This window comes from Colletotrichum fructicola (genome assembly GCF_000319635.2).
Source record: "Colletotrichum fructicola Nara gc5 chromosome Unknown KSG_Nara_v1_contig05, whole genome shotgun sequence".
Taxonomy (NCBI): Eukaryota; Fungi; Ascomycota; class Sordariomycetes; order Glomerellales; family Glomerellaceae; genus Colletotrichum; species Colletotrichum fructicola.
Genome location: NW_027094055.1, coordinates 5,110,591 through 5,133,756, shown reverse-complemented (window position 1 = coordinate 5,133,756; position 23,166 = coordinate 5,110,591). Strand labels below are relative to the sequence as shown.

The 23,166-nt window shown below is 52.8% G+C and overlaps 9 protein-coding genes across 9 annotated transcripts; 6 read left to right on the top strand and 3 right to left on the bottom strand.

Annotated features, from left to right (window-relative positions):
- Positions 1-3,885: 3,885 nt before the first annotated feature.
- On the top strand, positions 3,886-5,763 carry CGGC5_v010186 (Uncharacterized protein; the record flags this gene model as incomplete). The annotated part of the gene is made up of 1 exon (XM_032021228.1): positions 3,886-5,763. The coding sequence occupies one exon, from the start codon at positions 3,886-3,888 to the stop codon at positions 5,761-5,763; it is 1,878 nt and encodes a 625-aa protein (XP_031881749.1).
- Positions 5,764-6,357: 594 nt separating this feature from the next.
- Positions 6,358-7,261, top strand: CGGC5_v010185 (uncharacterized protein; the record flags this gene model as incomplete). The annotated part of the gene is made up of 4 exons (XM_032021227.1): positions 6,358-6,516; positions 6,599-6,664; positions 6,723-7,067; positions 7,127-7,261. 4 exons carry the CDS (start codon positions 6,358-6,360, stop codon positions 7,259-7,261), a joined length of 705 nt encoding a protein of 234 aa, XP_031881750.1.
- A 132-nt stretch (positions 7,262-7,393) lies between these two features.
- On the bottom strand, positions 7,394-7,999 carry CGGC5_v010184 (uncharacterized protein; the record flags this gene model as incomplete). The annotated part of the gene is made up of 1 exon (XM_032021226.1): positions 7,394-7,999. The coding sequence occupies one exon, from the start codon at positions 7,997-7,999 to the stop codon at positions 7,394-7,396; it is 606 nt and encodes a 201-aa protein (XP_031881751.1).
- A 798-nt stretch (positions 8,000-8,797) lies between these two features.
- CGGC5_v010183 (uncharacterized protein) lies at positions 8,798-10,679 on the bottom strand (the record flags this gene model as incomplete). Its single annotated transcript, XM_032021225.1, has 5 exons — positions 8,798-9,711; positions 9,762-9,919; positions 10,033-10,223; positions 10,281-10,355; positions 10,416-10,679. 5 exons carry the CDS (start codon positions 10,677-10,679, stop codon positions 8,798-8,800), a joined length of 1,602 nt encoding a protein of 533 aa, XP_031881752.1.
- A 72-nt stretch (positions 10,680-10,751) lies between these two features.
- On the bottom strand, positions 10,752-11,260 carry CGGC5_v010182 (uncharacterized protein; the record flags this gene model as incomplete). Its single annotated transcript, XM_032021224.1, has 2 exons — positions 10,752-11,091; positions 11,157-11,260. 2 exons carry the CDS (start codon positions 11,258-11,260, stop codon positions 10,752-10,754), a joined length of 444 nt encoding a protein of 147 aa, XP_031881753.1.
- A 1,596-nt stretch (positions 11,261-12,856) lies between these two features.
- Positions 12,857-14,153, top strand: CGGC5_v010181 (uncharacterized protein; the record flags this gene model as incomplete). The annotated part of the gene is made up of 5 exons (XM_032021223.2): positions 12,857-12,944; positions 13,024-13,206; positions 13,274-13,374; positions 13,502-13,939; positions 13,992-14,153. 5 exons carry the CDS (start codon positions 12,857-12,859, stop codon positions 14,151-14,153), a joined length of 972 nt encoding a protein of 323 aa, XP_031881754.2.
- Positions 14,154-15,453: 1,300 nt separating this feature from the next.
- Positions 15,454-16,193, top strand: CGGC5_v010180 (uncharacterized protein; the record flags this gene model as incomplete). Its single annotated transcript, XM_066152280.1, has 3 exons — positions 15,454-15,608; positions 15,675-16,143; positions 16,188-16,193. 3 exons carry the CDS (start codon positions 15,454-15,456, stop codon positions 16,191-16,193), a joined length of 630 nt encoding a protein of 209 aa, XP_066008356.1.
- A 1,270-nt stretch (positions 16,194-17,463) lies between these two features.
- Positions 17,464-18,528, top strand: CGGC5_v010179 (uncharacterized protein; the record flags this gene model as incomplete). The annotated part of the gene is made up of 2 exons (XM_032021222.2): positions 17,464-17,663; positions 17,727-18,528. 2 exons carry the CDS (start codon positions 17,464-17,466, stop codon positions 18,526-18,528), a joined length of 1,002 nt encoding a protein of 333 aa, XP_031881755.2.
- A 1,074-nt stretch (positions 18,529-19,602) lies between these two features.
- On the top strand, positions 19,603-22,305 carry CGGC5_v010178 (Beta-galactosidase BoGH2A; the record flags this gene model as incomplete). Its single annotated transcript, XM_032021221.1, has 1 exon — positions 19,603-22,305. The coding sequence occupies one exon, from the start codon at positions 19,603-19,605 to the stop codon at positions 22,303-22,305; it is 2,703 nt and encodes a 900-aa protein (XP_031881881.1).
- Between the last annotated feature and the right edge of the window lie 861 nt (positions 22,306-23,166).

Here is a 23,166-nt window from a genome sequence, read left to right as displayed (position 1 = left end):
GTAAATAATGAGAGAGTTTCCTCCCAATCCGAGACTACTTCGCCGTTCTTGATGAAAGTGTAGCGTGGGTGGTCTTGATAGAACTAGCCAAGATCTGCTTCAGTTTCCTCTGGATTCTGGTCCATATCAGCCTGGCATCTGAGTATTCATAAAACTCCACAACCCCTCAAGCCCCATTTCCAGCCGTCTCGATTCAAGACGAGAGAGTCTTTGCACAAGTTGTAATTGCAGCGACCCAGCAGAAAAGATCCACGGTGACAGAGCGAGTAGCATGGATCCGCATCCATTGTTGGAGAGTGGGCGTCAGCCCGCCGTTCGCCAGGCCCTTGATCTTCGGAAGGACAACCCCCACGAAAGCGAAGTGGCCAGCGGCGAGTAATCCGCTGAAAACATACCATTAGTGGGGGTCATTCCGGTGTAACACTTCGATAGAGGTGCTAGCGACGATAGCGACGGTGGAAGCCATGGTGCCGAAGAGGGGAGCGTTGCCGTATGTGAGACGAGCCTTGATCGTCGTATTCAAGTAAGGGGTGAGAACATGCTTGGCGCCCGGCTCGACGTCTTTGTTCATAAAGATGCTGAGGAAAAGTATCGCTCAAAGGCAGACCGTAAGGACACGGTGGAAGCAACCACTGTTATGAGGTGCAGGTATGACATGACCCGAGGCATTGCCGAACGGATAAGCGTAGCAAGTATAGATGAAGTGCAAATTGAGACTTTGGAGTTCGATTTTGACTGCGCCATACAAAACTTGATCTGATGATAAATGAGTGAAATTGCATTTATCGACTGTCTTGTTTCTGGTCACTAGTAGCGGCGAACGTGGCTGTAAACCCAACTCCGCAAGTTGATGCAAATAATTCACAACGGCTGCAAAACTGTCTGACTTACATGCGCCAATGTGGCGTACAGCTTATGCGAGTTGTGTCTTTCTGGAAATGGCCACCGAAATGGGTCCGTAAGCAGAAGCCTTGGCTGTTGTTCTTCCGCCGACTTACCAAAGTCCCAACCCTCGAGGTGCGGAGTTTGCTGCCTAAATCAGGGCTCTTTGGTGAATTCTTTGCTGGCGGTCGAATGGCGAGAGTTAAAACAGAAAGCAAAGGTACACATCAGACCCTGGTTGTTAATCATTTCCATAGTTTTCGAAATCACAGCAAAAGGAATTGATTCCATTCCCGTAAGAACGACATAAGCAGCGTCTCCTCAGGAACATACCGCTCTTATTGGTTGATACCCTAAGAGTTTTTAAAACGTCTTCTCGCGGCGTTCTGAAAGTCTATGCTCTGCAATCCAAGGATGCTTCTAAGACCAATGGGGAGTTTGAGAAGCACGTGTGTGACAATATCAAGCATCGGTAAACCTTTTCAAGCAACATAAAGCTGTGAAGTACTCGATTTTAAGCGGTGTCAAGGCTGTCACCAGTCGCCAAAGCTTTTCACGGTGTGTGTGATTTATTAGTCGTCAGACCTTCTACCCTAGCAATGTCTTCGGGGCTCTTGCCGCGATGGGGAAAAAGTTCCGCCTGGGATAGGCTATTATCAACTCGTGTGCAGTCCTCATCGATTGGGTATGGTAAATGGTACCCGCAAGCAACCCGGGGTATCATGAAATTGGCCGAAAGTGAGATGAAGGCCGGACCGAATATACTGTGGGTGAGCTTATGGTTAGATATGAGAAGGTTTTCGTTGACAACAAGGAGATTGTGGATGAGAATATTGAGGACTAGGTACCCGCGGGAATTCACGGTAGCGTATAGGAAACAAGTAATCGGAATGAGCGAGGACTTTGTCGATCTGCCCGAGCTTCCATTCTTGCTGTAAATATGAGGCTCGCATATTGACATGAGCTTGTTCGGAGAGACGCTTGTCATTGGAAATCAGATTAACCTCTCGTAGGACTTGAGGGTTGGATATTAAGACTGCAGGGCTTCTTGATCTCGTCATAGCGTAGGTAAATCTAGCAACTCTTTTTGCGTCCCACCCAATGCACGCCTCAACCCAAAATGAGACAAACGTCAAACTTGTGCATTCCTGCAACTGATAGAACCTGTGACCAGGTCGTTCGTGACGCATTGTAATTGGGAACATGGTCTGCGCATACCTTCAAGGTTCGTAGCTTCGCCAATTCAGTTAAGTTGTTCGATGCTGCCGCTGAGTCGAACAAGTTGTAATTCCCCCGAAACTACGTATCTGGTGGTTTGCTCTTAGGCAGTGGTAAGATAAGACTGCTGTCCCTGGGCTAGCCAGGATAGAGTCACATACAATTGGTTGCACAAGTTGATACACCATGATCACTCTACCTCACGTGTATTGCTATTGCAGAAACGAAAGTGGTGCTGTCCTGGGCCGTTTTCCTGATCATGCCCAGATGATTTTCTTTGACCCAGCATTGTCAACCGCATACTTAGCTGGCACGAGCCCCTGTAAAGCTGGTTGCAGAGGCTTTTGCTATGGACTTCAAGGTGAAAGCTTGGGCTTGAGTGTGATTCATCACGGAAATACGTTAGAGAGACCGAAGGTTGCAGTGAGACGTCATGATACCCTGCACACTGGAGGTTTTGTTTCAACGGCAGCCATCGAGCTCCTGAGAAACTATTTTCACCATCTTGGCATCTTGGCCGCTTCGCATCGATGCAACTTCGCTATCGATGATAACATTTAGCATTTTCGCTTCGCACAGAGTAGTTGCACCATGGTGGCGACATGGGAACCTGCGTCTGAAGAGTGCATTAATGACACTGCCGACTTCCGGTTTCCCGATCGGTAAGACTGCACACCGCTCAATGACTAGCCGCACTGAGTGCGCTGATCTGGCGTTCTCGAAAACGGCTGCTGCAACGAACTGCACTGTTGAAGAAACGTTACAGTCATTGAGCATCTTGAATGCACCAATCTCCCATTCAGACCTGCATATCGCGATGGCGACAAGCAGCGGACATTTGGTGTTCTCAATTGATTTGAAAAGCCTCTTCACCGCCTGTGTCATGTGTCACTGTCCAATCTTAGTTTCAGGCCTCGAACTGAAATTTTATCTTCAGCGCTATTGGCCAGGGCCCCTTGCAGTTTCATATTAAGTGAGCCAAACCGCCCCAAAGTTGGGCAGCGAGAGACAAACACCAATGAAAGCAACTTTGTGATGCACGAAGCCAGCCGTTTGGCCATTCACGCTCTTTGTGTCTTGCTGCATCTCGAGGCCACGTTCGTTTAGTCGGTCTGGACGCGTCTTTCAACCGCCAACCAACACGAAAACAACAGCCCGCAACGTGACAGGGCGAAAGAGGAAACCCGAAGAGATGATCGACGCAGGCCGAACGTGCCGCTTACCGCAATAGTCCGTCTCCACTAACTGTCTCAGTCGCCCATTATCCGCACAAGGGAAGAGAAAAAAGCTCAGACGCTCGTGTCTCAAAACAGCTCGTACCCCCTGAGACCAACACAACAAAAGCCAAGGAAGGGGGGCGAGGGGCGGGCGGTCATCTTTCGTCCATTTGCAGCCCACCCGCTGGAAGCAAATGGTATTATTACTGGACGCCCCTCTGATCCTTCCGATCACCGTGCTAATTTCCACGTCGGCGGCGTCCTGCCTTCCAAGAAAGCCTAAATTCGACCACGTCGCCGCAAATCTCGTGGCGCTTTCTCTTCACCATCCCTGAACACACACCCAAGACCATCGACCGTCGAGGAGCCTTGTCAGCAGAAGAACGGCAGACGGCCAATTCTGACAACCAGCTAAGAGGATAATTCACACATGAAAGCGACACTGTGAGACTGGGAAGCTTCACTGTACGGCGGATTGAATTGTGAAAGGGCTTGGCGTGGAGAGAGAGAGAGAGCGAGAGAGCGAGTGAGTGAGAGTGAGAGTGAGAAAGAGACCGGAGGACCGAAAATGGGCGCCCCAGGCGATGCAGGCCGACGAGGCTCTCACCACGATGTGCCCTTCACCGACGACCCGGAGCCCGACGCGCCGACGAGACGCGGGAGCGTGGACGAGGAGGCCCAGCTACTCGACGCCGAGGAATTCGAGCTCGAGCCGAGGAACAGCGGCTCCAGCGCGTCGTCGATCATGCAGCAAAAGTTCCCCGCGACAAAGAAGCGACACTGCTTCTACGGCCCTCAGCCGCCGCGGGTGCACACCATCAAGCCGATCCTGCCGTGGGTCCAGGAAATCCCCCCGCGGTTACTCGACCGCATCGCCCCGACGCCGCGCCGAAAGGCCGGCATCGTCGCCGTGTTCCTCGCTCTATGGGTCGTCGCCTTCTCGATCCCGCTCAGCTCATCCCGCGCGATCAAGGACAGCTTCGGCCAGGACGTGATGAACCTCGACTGCTCGGACGCGTTGTGGGAGTTCAAGAACGACTGCGGGCTTGACGGCGCCGACTGCCGGCCGTTCACGAACTCGTCCTTCTCATTCAAATGCCCGGCCAACTGCATGGCTCACAAGCTTCTGAACCCGCATAATGTCGGGCCTCAGGAGATTGTGTACAAGCATCTGGTTGTCGGCGACGGGGTCTACCGCGGCGACTCGATGATTTGCGCGGCGGCTATCCACGCGGGGATTGTCACTGACTTGAGCGGAGGATGCGGGCGCATTCACCGGATTGGACAGCATGAGAGGTTCAACAGCTCCACGAAGAATGGCGTTGAGTCCATCTCATTCGATTCGTACTTCCCGCTCTCATTCAACTTGACGGCGGACCCGAGTCTTCAGTGCGGCAAGAGAGATCCGCGACAGATCCTCCTCCCGACATCACTATTTTTCACCACAATCTTTTCCATTTTCACGACATCGCCCGAATGGCAATTCTTCGTCAGTTTCTTCGGCATCTTCGCCCACGTCAGCTTCGGCTCCGACCCCCCGACGACTTCCCGGCACGTCGCCACCGTCCTCCCGGACCGGATCTCAATGTTCACTGGCCGGCTTCTCCCGGCGGCTTTCTGCGCCGTCGTCATGTACTGGATCGCTGTGAGACGGACCCTCACCGGCCTCAAGGCCCAGTTTGAGAAGACCGTCCTCTGGCTGGGAGGTTTCTGGTTCGGCGCCTTGTCGAACTACACCTTCGCCTGGATGCCAATCCAGCGCCTCACTGCCCACGACATCGAGTCACAGCCCGGAGCCAAGCCCGCCCTGGCCCTCATCCTCACCATCCTCGCCTTCGTCATGGCGAAACAAGTTTACTTCTTCTGGCTGGAGGGCAGGCTTCCCAAGTTCCTCGCTCTCTACGCCCTGTTCCTTCTCGGCATCATCATTGGCCTTTCGATACCCGGCGTCGACCTTCGCATTCACCACTACATCATGACTTTCCTACTCATCCCTGGCACCAGCATGCAGACGCGGTCATCGCTATTCTACCAAGGCATGGTTCTCGGGCTGTTCGTGAACGGCATCGCCCGCTGGGGCTTCGACTCCATCCTCCAGACGCCCGACGCGCTCCGCGAGGACGGCCCATTCAACTCGCTGCTGCCCGAGATCGCCAAGCCCATCCTCTCGACGGGCTCGTTCGAGCCCAGCATCACCTTCAGCTGGCTCTTCCCGCCGAACGGCACCCGCTTTGACGGCATCAGCGCTCTGGTCAACGACGTGGAGCGGTATCGGTACTACTTTGCGGACGGAGACAGCGACAACCAGTTCATCTGGATGAGGAAGCCGAAGCTGGCCCTGCCAGAGTATTTTAGATTTGCATACATGAAAGACGGCGTCACGTTAGACTACACACCGGCGGGGACGTGGCTTGCGAACGGCACGTTTTTGATGCCGCCGCAGTAGACATCCGCTGGACCAGCACGCATTTTAGAAGGCATTATTTTAGATTGGGTTGGGTCTTGTTCATGTTCGGAGTAGGAGCGATAGCGACATTTTGTCTTTTCATGCACGTAATACCATCATATCAATCAGATCAAATGCTGGGATAGCCGTGGCTTTGCAAATTTAATGTGCTTATCTTATGTGCTATGCCGTGTTGCGTAGATAGTCAGGACAGAGGAGACCTGTCCCTGGATGAGTTGTCATGTCCACTGGAGATGCCTTGTACGCCCTGAGCGCGCCCTGAGACGACATGCTAATGTCACTGTTCGGCACGCTGATTGGGGCCGAGGCCGATAGGGCGAGAGATTCAGGGTGTTTGAGCTGAGCCGACACGAAATGTTAGTAACTTGGTTAAGTCGCCCGCTAAACACTAACAGATAGTAAGTCTGTCGTGGTGGGTCAAGCCGAGATGTGGGATTGAGTCACTGCATCATTGACTATCTGTACAAAAGCCCCTCGGAACTCATCAGGAGTACTCATCGTCTAGGATGCAAAAGCTTCCCATCATCTCCAGTTTTAGTTGTTGAATTTTCATCACGGAAAAACACCATCGAAATGTCGAAATCAAAGGTTCAGTTAGTCCCTTTCGATCCAGACTCACCTGCGCACGCGACTCGGATGGTGGATCAACGAACGGAGTGCGGTTGGCATTTTGACAAAGTTCCCGAATGGCAAGAGGACCAACGATCTGGCCAGAAGTGCATCTACTGGATCGTAAGTTTTGACGCCCATAAGAGCGGCAAAATTGGAATCATATGGCAGCTCTCAGGAAGCAAGCCGGCTGACATTCCCGCAGGCATTTGCCCCGGATGACCCTGACGCTGAGGTTAAGCTCTCAAAACACACAACTCGTTTCCCGAAGGTTCGCCCCCGACCTTTAATCTATTGTTCTTGACCACAATATTCACAGAATATGACAGGAGAAAGAGCCTCTGAAAGATACGGCAACTTCCCTCCGCGCAACTCCCCGCAGTCCCGCCGGCATCACTTTTCACCCCGTGGGGCACATCTCACTAGACGTTGACAACCCCGCCGCAAAGCGACTTCAACTCCCCATTCCCTCAGAAAACTTGTATTGGATCAAGAGCCTCTACGTCTCGTATGCGCTGCAGAGTGCGGGCATCGGCCGAGCCGCGATGGATGAGGTTGAGGTCATGGCTACCAGCGAGCCGCTTTGCGCCAAAGTCCTGATGCTGGACACCGTAGCAAAGGAGGACCAGCATAGAGAGGAGCTGTTCCAACATCTGGATGGGCGGCCTCCCGCTGTGAGTAATCTCCAAACATGAGATCCAATGTTGCTTAAATGCTAACAAGGTGTGTGAAGATGTCCACCGAGCTGTGGTATGCGAGACGAGGTTACAAAGTCATCTGGAGGGAGTTGAACTTTTACCCTGACTTTGACAAGGACGGAAACCCCTTGGGCAGACACACCGTCTTCATGCGCAGAGACCTTCTATAGACTAATAGAAATCTAGAAATTTGCTAGATCTCAAGGAACTTCACAGCGTTCTTTACAAAAGGATTTTCTCATGCGCATCATGTTCTTCTAATCATCATGTCATACGCCCCTAAGCTACATGCTAAAATGTCATTACGCCTCCGGCTCAACCCAATGGCTGTTCCCCTTCCATATCATAGTCATAACAGCAAGCTCATTCTTCCCGGTGTTCTCATTCATCAAGTCCATCTTCATCAACTTTTGGTAGAACGGCACCGACTTGTCCCAGCTACCCGTGAGCAGCATGCTCCTGCGCAGGTGCGGCATCGACTCAATCACCTCTTGCAAGCACTGCACCAACCAAGTGCCCAGGCCCTTTCCCTGCGTCGAAGGATGAACCCAAACATCCGTTACGAATGCGATGGTGGTGTAGTCGGTGATGATGCGGCCGAAGCCGAGCAGTGTTGGTGCGTTTTCGGCCTTTGGGGTTGAGACCTCGTCTGAGCTGGCGGCTTGTGCTCTGAGAAGCGTCTCGGCTTCTTTGACGGGATGGCTTTTGATATCATAGAGAGCGAAACAGAGCGAGTTCTGGAGAGTCTCTCTCATGACTGGTGCGGAAAGCGGCTTGCCCCAGTAGAACTCCTCAGAAGCGAAAGCTGCATTAAGCTCGGGGATAGGAACGAGGCTGGTGTCGGTGGAGATGAGGTAGGAGTCCCGCGTCCATCTCCGACTGCGTAGTTGGGATGCAGTGGATTCCATCTTTGCTTTAGTGTGATTGCGGCATATGGAAGAGTGCTGACGCAGAGTGTGTAGGCTTTTCTCCTCAAGACTCAATTGCCAAACATAATCGAGAAACTTGAGAGTCCGATTGTCTCATACGGCTTTAATAGATTTTCTTTTACAAGGTGACTCAGCGTAGGTAACCATGGTATCTCTGACTCAACCACGCGAAACCGAGCGAATACTCGCATCACACAGATGTGCCATGCTTGGCGGGTCGTGGTGTTTTGAGCCGGAGCTAAAAGCTGTCTCTGATTGGCACAACCGAGGCGCCATTTGGTTTACGACAGACCTAAACTTAGCGGGCGTATCGGGCGTAAATGACGGCCCCGTGCCCTTATGTAATGAAGTTGGCCTACATAATTGCGTGCTTCACCCCTCCACAGGTGACAGGAAGATCTAGCTGGAGATGCAAGAGAGATTGCGGAAGACGAAACATGGATTGAATGCACCTTGAAAGCAACCTCAACCAATATGCACAGATCATATTAAACGGCGACCCGATGCTTCACACTGCCGATCTGGATATGACTGCCACTGACTCTCCCATTCAACGACAACTCATGCCAAAAACAAACAGAAACATTTCATTTCCGTTTATTCACTTCTCCGCTACATCCATCGACACTCTATGATATCAATCGTACAAGCTGACTATAGGTTCCACTAGAAGCTGAAGCACTCGAATTCACCCACCGAAACCCCCAAACCGCCCATCAGCAATGGCGGATGGAGCTTCCTCTCATAACAGCGACAATTTCGTGCGCACGCAGCCGCTTACTTTGGGATGTACCACGATGGCCTCCCTGTCGACGCTTTGAACTCATACACAAGGCAACCTGCCTGAATTCGCCCGCCTGCTCCCTCGTTGTTGCACTTTTTGTAACTGTCCAGGAGAAGACTCGCGCAGTTGGCCGCATTCAGGTCCCCAAGAGGCTTCCACAAGAGGATGTTTTCCTCCGTTGTCTCCAAAGAGCATCCGTCAGCCCAATAAACGTTCAGCTGGTACGGTGCTTTGTTGGTAATTGTGTCAAAGTGAGTAAAGGTGCTCGAGTCGCCCTTGGTAATGTTCCGCAATGCCGAGCCGGTGCATACGTGTCCAACATACTGCTCCTGGAAAGACGGATTTATGTCCTCGTGGTCACCGAACTCGTCGGTTCCAAAGCACTTAGGCTCACGAAGGGTCTTTGGAACCGGCTTGGTGATTTGGTAACTGAACTTTCCACACCCCGCGTCATACTCGGCATAATTGGCCATGGTGTTTCCTTGACCTCCCTTCTGGCCGCACTTGGAGTTGGCAAAGGCAGTGAAGGCGTCCTTGCAGGTAACTTTGCACTGCGCGCCAGCTTGCGCACCAGTCTCAGGCTTGTAGTTGAGCTCGAAGTTGTATTTCAGCCAGGTGTCTTGACTCGCAGGTGGGGTGCGTCTTCCCAGCTGCGGCTTGGGGATCTTCGAAGTCCCCTTGGAGTCCACAACCATGCGCAGACCTGACTTGGCGTCCCATTTCTGGCAGAACTCCTTGTAAATGATGCCATCAGAGCCAGAGAAGACATTGTAAGGGATTGGGCTGGCGTCGTTCTTGCAAGTTGGGCCGCTGGATGCCGTGTCTGGGTTGAAGATCTCGAAGCTGGCCACTCCACAGTCCAAGGCCAAGGTACCGTTGTGGGCCATTGTATGGGAATCATAGGAGCCTAGGCTATTGTCAGAGTCCAGATCACTGAAAAAGATGAATTTTACTCACACGCGGTGTTGGTTGTAAAACCTTCAAAGATCTGCCTGCATTGGTTCGAACACTCTTGTTTGCCGGTTTTCTTCCAATCCAGGGTGAAGCTGTATCGGTTGTATGCATCGCTGTAAGCATCTGCTGGAGTGTAATAACCTGATGCGTCTTTATCAAGTCTGAAATTGTCAGTGCAGAATCTATCGGCAAGACTGGATATAATACACAAGTTAGTTCAAGAAGGAGCCAAACCTGCTGTACTATTTCTTTGGGAAACGGCAGGAGCACTTACGTCTTGAAGACCTTGGGACTCATGTTCTCCATCTTTTTGGAACATTCACCGTGTCTAGGAAGTTTTGGAAACTCCTTTGGCAAAGTCCTGAATAGTTCGGCAATTTCAGCCATAGCTGCCCGTTCCTCCTCGGAAGCTCCTGCGCCCTTGAAAATCATGGGCGCAAAACACTCGCACCCTTCATGTTCACCCTGTGCCTCAGAGATCAGTTTGCAAAGACTGGCTGTTTCTTGAATAGGTTTTCTTACCGATTCGCACACCAACTCCTTACCAGACACCTTCGAATCGCAATCCAACTTTTCGTCATCATAATTGCACAATAACTAAGTCTGATTGTTAGAAAAGCAGACTTTTTCATAAGGTGCTATAGGTAATAAGCTCACTGGGGTTTTTGTTGGGTCGGGGCATGATCTTGTGGTCGTCGATGATCTCGTCGAGACCGTGGCAGTCTTCGTTGGCCGTTTGGTCTGTTTGACAGCTTTGAGGGAGGCTGAGGGAACATGAATCCCAGTGATCAACGGCTTTGTACTGCCAGAGTTCTTCGTTGCGCCGTAAACATGAAAAGCATACGCAAGAAAGCCAACACCGAGGGCTCCGATAGCTGCAGGGGCACCAGCCTCGACTGCAGTGACCTCGCCTTCCGACATTATGCTAAAAGCCACATCGGGAACTGCCTCAGCCTCACCCTCAGCATTAGTCAGATCAATTGCCTTTTCCACTTAAATCTTGATAGGATGCTTGGGCGCTCCTTCAAATATTGCTTCTTCAAGGTCTTCGACGACTTGAACCGACTTGTCGAATTGCGTCTCGAAATGGTCAACGAAGGCCCTAGCACCGCAGTATGCCCGGCGCTTGAGGCCACAAGCCGGCACATTCTGTGCGGCATCCTCGAGAAAGGCCTCCAGGGCCGGGTTAATGATGCTGATGTCGATGTCGCCGGCAGCATTGGTAGTCGCGGAGAAAAAAGCTTCTCGTGTTGTGGTGGCCGGTCGAGAGCTCGGTCCTCGTGTGATCGTTCTGATGGTACCGCGCGCAAGATCTGGAGTTACAGTACCTTGGCTGGTGTGAAGATTGCGGTCAATTCTCCTCCACGAATAGTTGGTTGACGCAGTATTTTGACTTACAAGACTGAAGCTGGAGGAAGAATGCTGACCGGGTTGACTCCCACTTGGCCAGTTGCGGTAGGGACCACTGCGCCGACTTGGACTGCTGGTGTGACAGTGCTCATGGCAGCAACATGATGTGACAATAATACGGAAAGAAACGCAAATCGACATTGAACGGCTTTGTGAGATTTCATGATGTACCAAGTAGGTGATGAAATGTTGGATGAACACGAGTAGCACGGAGATAGGCTAAACCTCGACAATGATGAACAAGTAGCGAATACAAGTTTGATTCTCTTCTTGGTCGAGAAACAATGACAGTCTCACAGACAGTGCGACCGGACATTGTATAGTACGAGGGTCTTCGAGAATCTTGATCGAATTCGTTGGCAATGTAAAGGTACATGTAGAGAAAAGCACTCACTCGGAGCGTCGGGGCTGTCAACTTACGAAATGCCCCCCTGCATGACCACTTGTTGCGTCGTCAGGCAAGTTCCATACATTGAAGCATCTTCGTTCGCGCCCAGCCCCCAAAGCTGCGACCAAGGGTTGGAACTGTGATAAGTGCGTTGGATGTTGGACAGCATTGAGTCAGGAAAGGTGTGGGTTGCAGATACATCATCATGACACGAGAAAGATACACGATTAGTCCTATTTCTGTCTTTCATTCTCATCTAAACAACAGTCAAGATCGATACATGTGGTATTGTTCCTGTTGGGTGAACCTGGAGAAGGGGCACCAGCCCCCAGGGCTGATGTGTGTTGGGGCGATATGTATGTTTAAGCGCTGCTGGGCTGAGCCACAAAGCTGGCTGTTGGATGAATTTTCGACTGTTGGTCCACGCTCATGCGACTTTCTGCCCTGAAATAACGAACAACGAAGCATTCCGGCACGCCCAGAGGCGGCCGCATAGGCCCCCAGATTGGAGAAATCCCTCACCACCTGATCTCCGCTGCTCCACCTGGGTGTGCACTTAGGGGGCCAGTTGGTTTACTTCCAGTCCTTCGTGCGGACGGCCTGAGAGACCAACGTCAGGTCATTTCGTTCCAGGTTGTTTATTTCCTCCACCACTTCTTCCCCCCTGTGAAAGTCACAACTGATTCCGCCGGTCGATCCCAACCAGCCCCCATCTGCATTTTCTCATTCGGAAGAAGGGGATGGGGGCTGATGAATCCTTGAAATAGACTTCAGAGCTACTCTCGAACCAACTGCATTTGGCTGGAGAAACCAAGTTCGATGCACACAGCCCACCAACGCCGTCACCGCCGTATATTTCTTCAAGGCTTTCCTCCAACCAACCAACATTCAACGACAGTGTCCATATTAAGGGACAGAATGAGGCCTTTCGGTTGTAATCAATGTAACGTAGTTCCAACAGAGCTCAATGGAGGTACGGCGGTAGCCCCCGTGGTGTGATCAAGTACCGGATGCGAATGCTGGCTCCAAAGACCTTCAGACGGGCCTTTGAGATGTCGAACTCAATTGCATTGGATCATTGGGGTCGGCGGGAGGTGGAAATTGAGTCCTCTGAGAGGCCCATGTCTTAGGAAAGGACTGAGAACATGCAAGACCCCCTTTTGTGTAGACGATGATGTATAAGAGACTCAGAAGCACCACCCACGGGTATTCACCCAACTGTCGACACAGCCATCCACATCGATCACTTGAACACACTTCAGCATCCAACTTATTTTCGCTTTCTTGCCACAAGATCAACATGATTCCCGCTCAGATATTTGTAATGACATTGATCACACTTGGTCTGGCTCAAACCACACCGAAATGGACCATCCACAAGGGCTGCGGTGAGAAATTCCCCCCAATGTCTTTCTTCTGGCGATGCACTTGTACAAGGCGAGGTCTGACCAAACTTTTGGGCTACAGATATGTTCAAGGGTCAGAACATACGGGAAAACCTAAAGCAATCGGTTGTTGAGGGTCTTGAGCTGGCTGAAACAGCAGCCAGCGTTATGCGAAACCACGCCGACGACCCCTGGGTTCAGAAGATGAGCAGGTTGGTGCTGGGAGATAGAGACACCTTTCAAACTCGTTTTGAATTCGTAAGAGGTACTGCAACACACATAAGCATCATACTTTTGGTCCGGAACAAGCTTATTGATGCATCTGTGAATAGGCATTTTCGAACGTGTCGCTGCTTTCGAACGCGAACCGAGTCCTCTCCAGCCTCTATCACCTGAATGGGCATATCGAGCCGGAAAAAGCAACAAGGATTGGGTAAGCTTATGAATTTTAATACATGTTTCTGCCTCGAATCATTAGTGACGGAAAATTCGAGTATGGAGCATGTCTGTACTAATATGGTGGGCTTCTTGCTGACACGGACATCTCTGCTACTTCATAGGAGATTTACTGCGACAGGGACAGGTTCTACAATACAGAGGGAAAATATCGAAGTCATGCCTGGACAACGAGCAAGGCCATTTCCCCGAAGAAATGGCCTGGAATGGAAATATGTTACTCAACTGACTATCGACCAGGATCAGGGCATCAAGCTGCGAAAATGATCACCATGGACTCAGACAGATTGAACACTCCTGAATGGTTCAAAGCTCAGGAGACTGATGCTGACGCCCGAGCAAAGGATTATGTCCGGGAAAGCGACGACGCTTGCTCAACAGATATTTGCACATGGTTCATCGACGACGCGGTTACAGAAGGCTGGCCTCGCATCAACGATGCACGTCTTGCCACGGTCAAGTCAGACCAATATAGAGCCAGGTCTACCAGATCACTGCCGGTGGATGGTCTGAAAACAATAGGCTCTACGTTTCTCCACGAGGTCAGAAACTTCCTCGGCTCATATTGACAAATTGATCTAACTCTTCTTGCAGGTGACTCACACATCGCAGGGGGGAAAGCTGGATGATGTTTCTGTCTCTGGGCGATTGGCGGAATCGATCCCCAGCTGCTACGAGTGGGAATGCGTTTTGAAGCTGGGTGCGGAACCATCCATTCGAGCTGAGTTCAACGCAGGTGTGTTCACGTTTTCATAATATGCTGCCGACGTTTCCTTTGCCCCCGGTCACACGAATTATATACCCCTATTCGATGTTTATTGCGATTCTATCTCACTGGTATCCATAGATTCAATTTCTATGTTGGCAATTGCGCTCAAGGTTTGGACGATGCATCATTACGTGGATGAAAAGGGTGTCATTCACGAGATCCCGCAAGTCTGATGATGTCTTTGTGCATCTCATCTAGCTTACTATCAATGCGTATCGTTCAAATTTGTCCCCTTCAGGTTGGCGTCCTTGTTCAGGATGCTGTACACGTTTGCTGCAGATATCAAGTACTGTTGGCTTCACAGAGACGACAATCAACAGGGACCTACAGAAGCATAGTTATGGCATGTAGCAGATAAAAGATCCAATTGGGATCTTGCGACGACAAGCGTCCCCAATTAGTACGACTCGTCAGGTCATTAGCGCACTCATGGCCAGGCGCATACGCTTATTGTCTTTTCTGGGGCTGAAAAGTCATGAGAGTTTTGCATCTACAGAGTATCGTTATACGGAATAAAAAGTCTCAAAAACTGGGAACTGAGGACGATACTGTATCCAATGATGTTTTGGACCGTTCTGTGGTGGTTTAGTTGAAGCACTATGACGGCAATATTACCGGGCTCAGAATGGAGGAATGGGCGTAGTGTGTAATTATTTCCATGTTGCTAGCAAACTTCTGAACCTGATTTACCCACTGAATAAAGCCTGTTAGTTCGACTGCATGATGCGTGCATCTCGTGCGTGCATCTCGTGCGTGCATCTCGCGTTGGAGCCCTGATTCACTTCGAACGGTTTTGTTTTGGGGGTATTCTGCCAAGAAAGCCTGTATGACTGAAGAATGGACGATGGGGCCCAACACACGTACGACCTAGACGGCAGCAGGCTACTTTGCGGCCAATCAAACACACCAACAGCGGCGATATTCCGCTGTTGGTCCATTGCCCATGGATGTTTCCCCTTGGCCTACCAACAGCGATCTCCTATTAATACCTGATCCCCACGACTAAAACAGCCTGACCATCCTACTTCCCAACCCACCTTTGCAGCAATCACAGCGCCGCTTCAACAACACAAAACTTCAGAAACTTACACTGTTTGACACAATCATCCGAAAATGACCCAGGCTCATGGATCACTTTTGTTCGCAGCTCCTTTGGAGATCCGGCATCGAATTTATCAACAGCTCTTGGGCGCGGAAACGCATGTATTCCTTGACAAGGGACACCTTCAAATGGTTCCATGCCAGGGCACAGACGATGTGTCACATAGGATGCCAAAATGGGACAAGATGTGCAAGTTCGACGACCCAGTCTGGATTCGTCGAGTTGAATCGAGCTGGGGATGCCACTGGAAATGCGAAGAAATTTACCTGAATGGTGCTGAAGGGGACGATCGAATCTCACACATGCCTTTGCTTTCGCTCTTGCTTACTTCGAAAACAATGTAAGTCATCGAAAACATAACAGCCTTCGGTTGTGGAAAAGGCTCACATTCGAATGTGTCTCACAGGTACTTTGACGTCGTCCAATTTTTCTCGCATCCGACTCAGTACGTTCATTTTACGGACTTGGAGACAATCGACTGCCTTCTGTCTGCAAGTGCCTCCTCGGTTGCTCGAAGCACCAGTGACAGGGGCAGATGGTCAATTTTTAGATCGATACATAACATTGGCCTCACATTGCGTGCGTCCTTGCGTCTCTTGGGCACACTATATGTGCCTTACCTTTCGAAGCCGCATATGGAACGTGAGCGGGGCACGCCACCGAGGCAATTTGCTACGCCAGAAGGAAGCGGCTGTTTGAGGCAGTACGAGCAATGGAAGCGGCTTTGGCCGTCATTGCTGGAGCTCCCGCATCTACAGCGGTTCTCGTTCTGGCTCGACCACAACGAGTACTATGGTTGGGATCTCGTAAATGAAAGGGAGATCTTGCAGGACCTGTCCGATGTCATGTCTGGCTTGACCAAACACGGAGTGGAGGTATGTGTAAACCTCCCGCGGCTTCCCCTTGACAAAAGGTCTAGTTATAGGGAGGAAGAATATTTCGTTGGAGAAGAGCCCGAGTTCTGTCTCCTAAGGCGAACGCGTCTGCCGTGGATGTACGCAGATAAGAACGTGATGCATGAGGGAGAACCCGGGGTTAAGTGGGCGGTCAACAACGAGAATGGAGAAATTCCTCCTGAGTACCCGAAGGACCAAATTTCAGAACCAAATTTTGACTGGATGATGTTTGATGCGATGGGATGGGACATGGACAGTAAAGAATTTGAAAGGTCTCACATAGGTAACCAAATAATACATGGGGGAAACTACATGTAGGATGGTATAATTTGATTGGTGTTACTTCGCCAATGTCAAGTAAGGCGCTTCTCAAAGCATTAGGGGGCAATTACAACCTGAACAGGGCCTAGGGACCAGATGGTTCGTGGGAGCGTAGCCTGTCCATCCCTGCTTTAGGGCTTTGAGAACATCCGGGAAAATATACAAGCCCCAAATTTGCGATCGTTTAGACTGTCAGTTGTTGATAATGCAGGCTTACCGTCATCGCCTGGGATAGAAGCACAATTCAGCATAGTGAAAGGTAGATTATTCGCTGCAGGTTACTTACGACAGCACTTTGAGTCGGTCGACATCTTTGAGAACGGGGAAAATTCAAAACTCTGGGAAAATTCATGGATGAACCGTTCTCTGTAAATGCCAGTGCGTTTATGCCGATATGCTAATATGCACGCACAATCGATAATCTCAAGGGCCATGCGCCTCGCTGAACCGCTTGGACAGGCGCTGTCCCTATAGCTGGTGGGTTCCTCTAAAATTGGGCTTTTTATAAAGACCCCTAGCTGCAATTATCTCGTTGGTTCATGGCCGTTATTTTGGCGGTCAAGAAACAGGTTGTGCTACGCCACCCTCCTGCATGATGCGGCATCTCGGCGTTGGTCTCATAAGGAATATGAATATGTAGGTTCCCACTTTGTGCACTTCCCCTCCTTCCAACATCAATACTCTCTCTGTGCCCTCCCCTCTCCTCGTCTTGATTATTTCCAGGCATCTCAGATGACACGAAGCTAACCGCGTCCTTCATATATCAACTAAGTAAATTCTACTTGTGTCGACTTACTCCTTACTCTGCAGACGCTCGCCAAAATCCCTTTTCCGGTCAATATGCAGCAGCCTCCTCCTACTAGCGAAGCACCGAAATCGCCTCTGTTCGATTTGCCGCTAGAGGTGCGACATCATATTTATCGAACGCTATGGGGAACAGCAACGCATCTGTTTTTACTTGACGGCGATTTACAGATCATGGAATGCCAAGGCGCAGATGATTCATCTCGATACCCCGCAGATGAACCGGAGTATGAGAATCCTAAATGGATTCGGCGGGTAGATTCAACTTGGGGGTGTCACTGGAGGTGCGAGGAGAGATACCTCGATGGCGCCGAGGGCCAAGCTACTGCTATTCATATGTCGCTGCTTCCTCTGCTACTCTCATCGAAGTGGCTGTACGTTTTCGAAATTGTTGCTTGATTTGTATGGTCCGCTTCGTGGACTAATCACAGAGATAGATGCTCGGATGTAATAGGCTTCATTTCCCAGCCGACACATCACGTCCACCTTACAGACCTCGACACCATTGACTTGGCTCTGTCAACAACGATTCAGCAGACAGTGTCCAAGCTTCCGGAGACACAACCGTCGCGTGAGCTCAAGCAGTGCCACCTCTTCAAGTCCCTGCGCAACGTCAATCTGACATTACGACTTCCCATGGCCCTTGTCAATACTCTTTTCGTTCCCTTCTTCTCAAAGATGGAGGAGCTGAAGACGCTCCCAAGACCCGGCGGCACACCGGAAGGCAGCGGCTGCCGAAGAGAGTACGAGCAGTGGATGCGAATTTGGCCCAGCCTAGCAGCAATGAACTCGCTACTACGGGTTGGTCTGTGGCTCGACCACGACACGGAATTCTGCTGGGAAGATGTCTCCGAAACACAGATACTGCAGGGTCTATCAGGTATCATGCCTATGCTGAGAAGTCGCGACGTCCAAGTCAACGTCAACTTACCTCAGTTACTTTCCAAACCGCGTGGCATAGAGGATGATTATTTTGTCCACGTAAGTCCTGAGTTCCAGCTTCAAAGACGAACACGGCTCCCTTGGATCGTAAGGGATTACCCGCCGAAGGAGGTCATGTGGATGCATAATGAGGAAAACGGACGGCCGCCCCCTCATGTTCCCAATGGTCGATTTATGTATGCTCAGAACGATTGGTACATATTTCATGTACTCGGCTACGACACTGAGTGTGACGAGTTTGTCTACCACCCACTCGTGGGCGTGGACTTCACTAGTGGCGAGTACTGTATGGCTTGATGATCTTTAGAAATTACCTGGTACTCGTACATAGCCGTGAATAGGGGGTATCGTAGGCCCGAAGTAGAAAGTCGTAATTCCCAAGAAGCTCTAAATGCCATCTTGGTGATTCGCCCGACTACGGAATGCTGAGTCTGTCCCGTCGATAATAGATGCACGGAGCTACGCATAGGCCCTCCCCTCTGATAACTGTCATTAACGTAAGCCGTATTCATTCCGTCACAGATGAATGAAGTCGAAGTAAAGCAGTCAGTCATTGACGATGACGCCCCCGTGAAGGTCTTCTCCTTTCAGGGGCGACTCTGGCGGTCACTAAAGGAAAACCCGTAAACCGATTACGACCTCCACACTAGTGCTTGTCATGAGGGAGGAAACCGTGCCTGCTTTGCTGTATCACGACAGTTTTCCCACTGGCCACACAAGTCAAGACGTCTCGAACGCTGGTCAACACCGCACCGAATGACGCGATTTTGACCACGTAAGTTACAGTGAAAGAAAGCGTTTGCAGAAGGTTTCCCCAGGCGAGCTCGCCATCGCTTTCTCACTCTGGCATCACTCGTGATGTGGGCATTCTACTGCGTGCGCCCCCAGCCCCTTTCTTCCCCCGCTTCTCCAACTCTGCAAAGGCCTCTTTAAACAGACTTTGACGTACAGATCATCCAATCTCCAAGAAAAAAGCCCCCTCAGCGGGCTCACGCGGCCCAATCGCGAGATTGAGCGTGACATTCAGGCTAAATAGCTGCCGGCGGCATCCCTGAACCGTAGCAGCTGCCGTGCGGAGAAACGCGGGGTGCGGAGGGCCTGGGATGCTGTTCACCCGAAATTACCCCATCAACAAGGGCATCGAAAAGCCGAGGTGCTGCTGCGTAAATCACTTTTTCTCGGGGTGATGATGCCGGATTTCTGGAAGAATCCGACGGCATTACATACCTGCGTTTACGTCAATGGAGACGAGCCGGCGGGATCCATTCCATGGCTAAGATGTGGTTGACATATAAGACCGCGCCTTAAGGCGTTCTCTCACCAATAACGGCCACCTCTACCACCCCAAACCCGGCATCGGCCTCTTGCAAGATGTCTTCCCCCCGGCCACACGCCCACGGGCTGCTCCTCCTGAGCCTCCTCGTCCTGCTGCTCTCCCGCCCTGCCGCGGCGCTGAGCATCAGGCGCCAGGACAACTCCACCATCTCCGCCGGCCGCGAGCGCGTCAGCATCAACAAGGGCTGGCGCTTCTGGCGCTCCGAGTTCAACCCGGACGGCATCGCCTACGACATCCGCCCGGACCTCGAGAACCTCACCGACATCTACGTGCTGAAGGACTGGATCCTGCCTTCGGCCAACACCTTCATCAACGACGCCGCGAAGCACCACGAGCGCCCCGCCGGCGAGCCCATGCGCAATGTGTCCTACGCGTCCGCGGACTTCGACGACGGCGCGTGGGAGACGGTGGACCTCCCGCACGACTGGGCCATCAAGGGCCCGTTCTACACCGAGGAGGACCCCATCATCGGCGGCGGCATGGGCCGGCTGCCCGTCCACGGCGTGGGCTGGTACCGGCGCAGTCTCACGCTGAACCCCGAGGACGCGGGCAAGTCGGTCTACCTCGACGTCGACGGCGCCATGTCGTACGCGATGGTCTGGCTCAACGGCCACCTCGTCGGCGGCTGGCCGTACCCGTACAACTCGTTCCGCCTCGATCTGACGCCGCACCTGACGCAGGGCGACGAGAACGTCCTCGCCATCCGCCTCGACAACCCGCCCGACTCGGCGCGCTGGTACCCCGGCGGCGGCATCTACCGCAACGTCTGGCTCACCAAGGTCAGTCCCGTGGCTGTCAGCCAATGGGGCACGTATATCACCACCAAGGATGTCTCCTCGTCGTCTGCGACACTCGACCTCGTTGTTGAAGTCGAGAACACGGGCTCCGCAGACCAGGAGATCCAGGTCACTACTGACGTCTACACTCTCACCGCCGCGGGTGAAGCAGGCGACAAGGTGTCCTCCTTCGAACCCTCCTCGCTCACCGTCCCCGCGGGCAGCAAATCCTCTGCCCCATCCTCCACCACCGTGACGAACCCGCTCCTCTGGGGCCCTCCCCCGTCCCAGCAACCGCACCGCTACCTCGCCGTCACAACCGTCACCGTCAACGGCCAAACCGCAGACACCTACACCACGCGCTTCGGCATCCGCTCCGTGACCTACTCCGCCGATGCCGGCCTCCTCGTCAACGGCGCCCACGTCCGCCTCCAAGGCGTCAACAACCACCACGACCTCGGCGCCCTCGGCGCCGCCTTCAACACCCGCGCCGCCCAGCGCCAGCTCGACATCCTCGCCGAGCTCGGCTGCAACGCCATCCGCATGTCGCACAACCCGCCGGCCCCGGAACTCCTCGAGCTCACCGACGCCATGGGCTTCGTCGTCATGGACGAGGTCTTTGATTCCTGGTACCGCAACAAGACCGCCAACGACTTCCACCTCATCTTCGCCGACTGGCACGAGGCCGACCTGCGCGCCATGATGCGCCGCGACCGCAACCACCCCTCCGTCGTCATGTGGTCCTTCGGCAACGAAGTCTCCGAACAACAGATCGGCGACCCGGGCACCGTCCCGGCCCTCGAGCTGCACGCCATGGTCAACGACGAAGACCCCACCCGCCCCTCGACGGCCAGCATGAACTTCGCCAAGCCCAACATGTCCTTCCCGACGGCGATGGACGTGCTCAGCCTCAACTACCAGGGCGAGGGCATCCGCGACACGCCCGCGTACTCGTACCTCCCGGGCGTGCGCACGCACCCGCTCTACGCGGACTTCCACGCCGCCTTCCCCGACAAGATGATCCTCTCCTCCGAGACGGCGTCGGCGCTCTCCACGCGCGGGAGCTACATCTTCCCCGTCGCGGACTCTGGGGGCGCCCCCGTCAACGACACGTCCGGCGGGAATTCGACGTCGATGCGGGTGAGCGGGTACGAGCTGTACTCGGCCAACTTCGGCGCCGCGCCGGACAAGGTGTTTGCGGCGCAGGACGCGCACCCGTTTGTGGCGGGCGAGTTCGTCTGGACGGGGTGGGACTACCTCGGCGAGCCGACGCCGTATTACACCGCGCGTTCTTCGTATTCCGGCATCATCGATCTCGCGGGATTCAGGAAGGATAGGTTCTTCTTATACCAGGCGCGCTGGCGGCCCGATTTGAAGTTTGCACATGTGCTCCCGCACTGGAACTGGCCCGACCGCGTCGGCGAGGTCACGCCGGTGCACGTCTTCACCTCCGCCGATACTGCCGAGCTCTTCGTCAACGGGGAGTCCCAGGGAAAACTCACCCGCGCGGAGGGGGAGTACCGCTTCCGCTGGGACGAGGTCCTCTACGCCCCCGGCGAGATCAAGGTGGTGACCTACAAAGACGGCGCCGAGTGGGCGACATCCGTTGTGCGCACCGTCGGAGCGGCGACGCAGCTCGCCGCGTCGGCGGACCGGGCGGCCATCGCTTCCGACGGGGCCGATCTGGCGTTCGTCACGGTGGAGGTGCGGGACGCGGAGGGGGACCTGGTGCGATTTGCAGAAGACGAGATCACGTTCAGTATCAGTGGGCCGGGGCAGATTGTCGCGACGGACAATGGTGATCCTGCGGATCTGGTTGCGTTCCCGTCGTTGACGCGCAAGGCGTTTAGCGGGTTGGCGCTGGCGATTGTCAAGTTTGACGAGGGGGCGACGGGGGAGGTTGTGGTTACGGCGTCGGGGCCGGGGTTGAGCGACGGTGTTGTTACTATCAAGACGCTGTAGACAAGTTGTAGATACCTATTAATGAAGCGTTGAACAGTTCATTGTTGTGAGAGTGTTTATTGTGTGGACTTCACATGTGATGCCGCTTTGTCAGCGGTGACGATGTGTTGTCTGAATCAAGTCCGAAGACTCGCCCGAGACGGGAATAAGAAAAGACACAAGAGAGTCAGGCGATCTGATGGGCAATGCAATCAACCACAGCATCCCCGGGATTGCTTGATCTCGCCGTCCCCATCGTCGCTTGACATGAGACGAACCGCAGCGCTAAACACGAGTCAAACCTGCACTTATGCTTTCCTCCCTAAATCCCCGCTAGATAGGGAGCCCATCAACGCAGCTACAACCGGTTTGTAGGGCTGAACAGTCCATCCTCCCGATCGCAGAGTTATTTCCCTAAATGCTGTGTCTTGTTCGCAAACTTCGTGTTCTCTCGCACTAACCCCACGCCGTCGGCAGCTTGGGAGAAATGGCGCCATGTCAAACCACCTGCCTTTCACGGGAGTCCAAAGGTAAAAGAAGCAAGTGACAAAAAACTTGGAGACGGCACTGGAAAAGTTGCGTCTGAAAATAGAAGCTTAACCGGGTAACCGAGCATTCCCGTATGCACAAGCCAGGACCCCAGGACTGCTCCGTCGACACGGGTTGGCCGGCTCAAGCATCCCAGCGCAGTCGAGATTACCTCGCCCCACAGCCCGCTCCCCTTTTACGAGGTGATGGTCACAATGCGGGCGAGGGGGGCGCAGGAAGCTTGGGTTCTGGAAGGAATTTAAGGTGGTCGTCCCGGGCCGGTGGGAGATCTGTCTTGGGATTTCTTCATCCAGCCTGAGTTGTTGGTTCTCAATACTTTTGACCTGTTTGCTT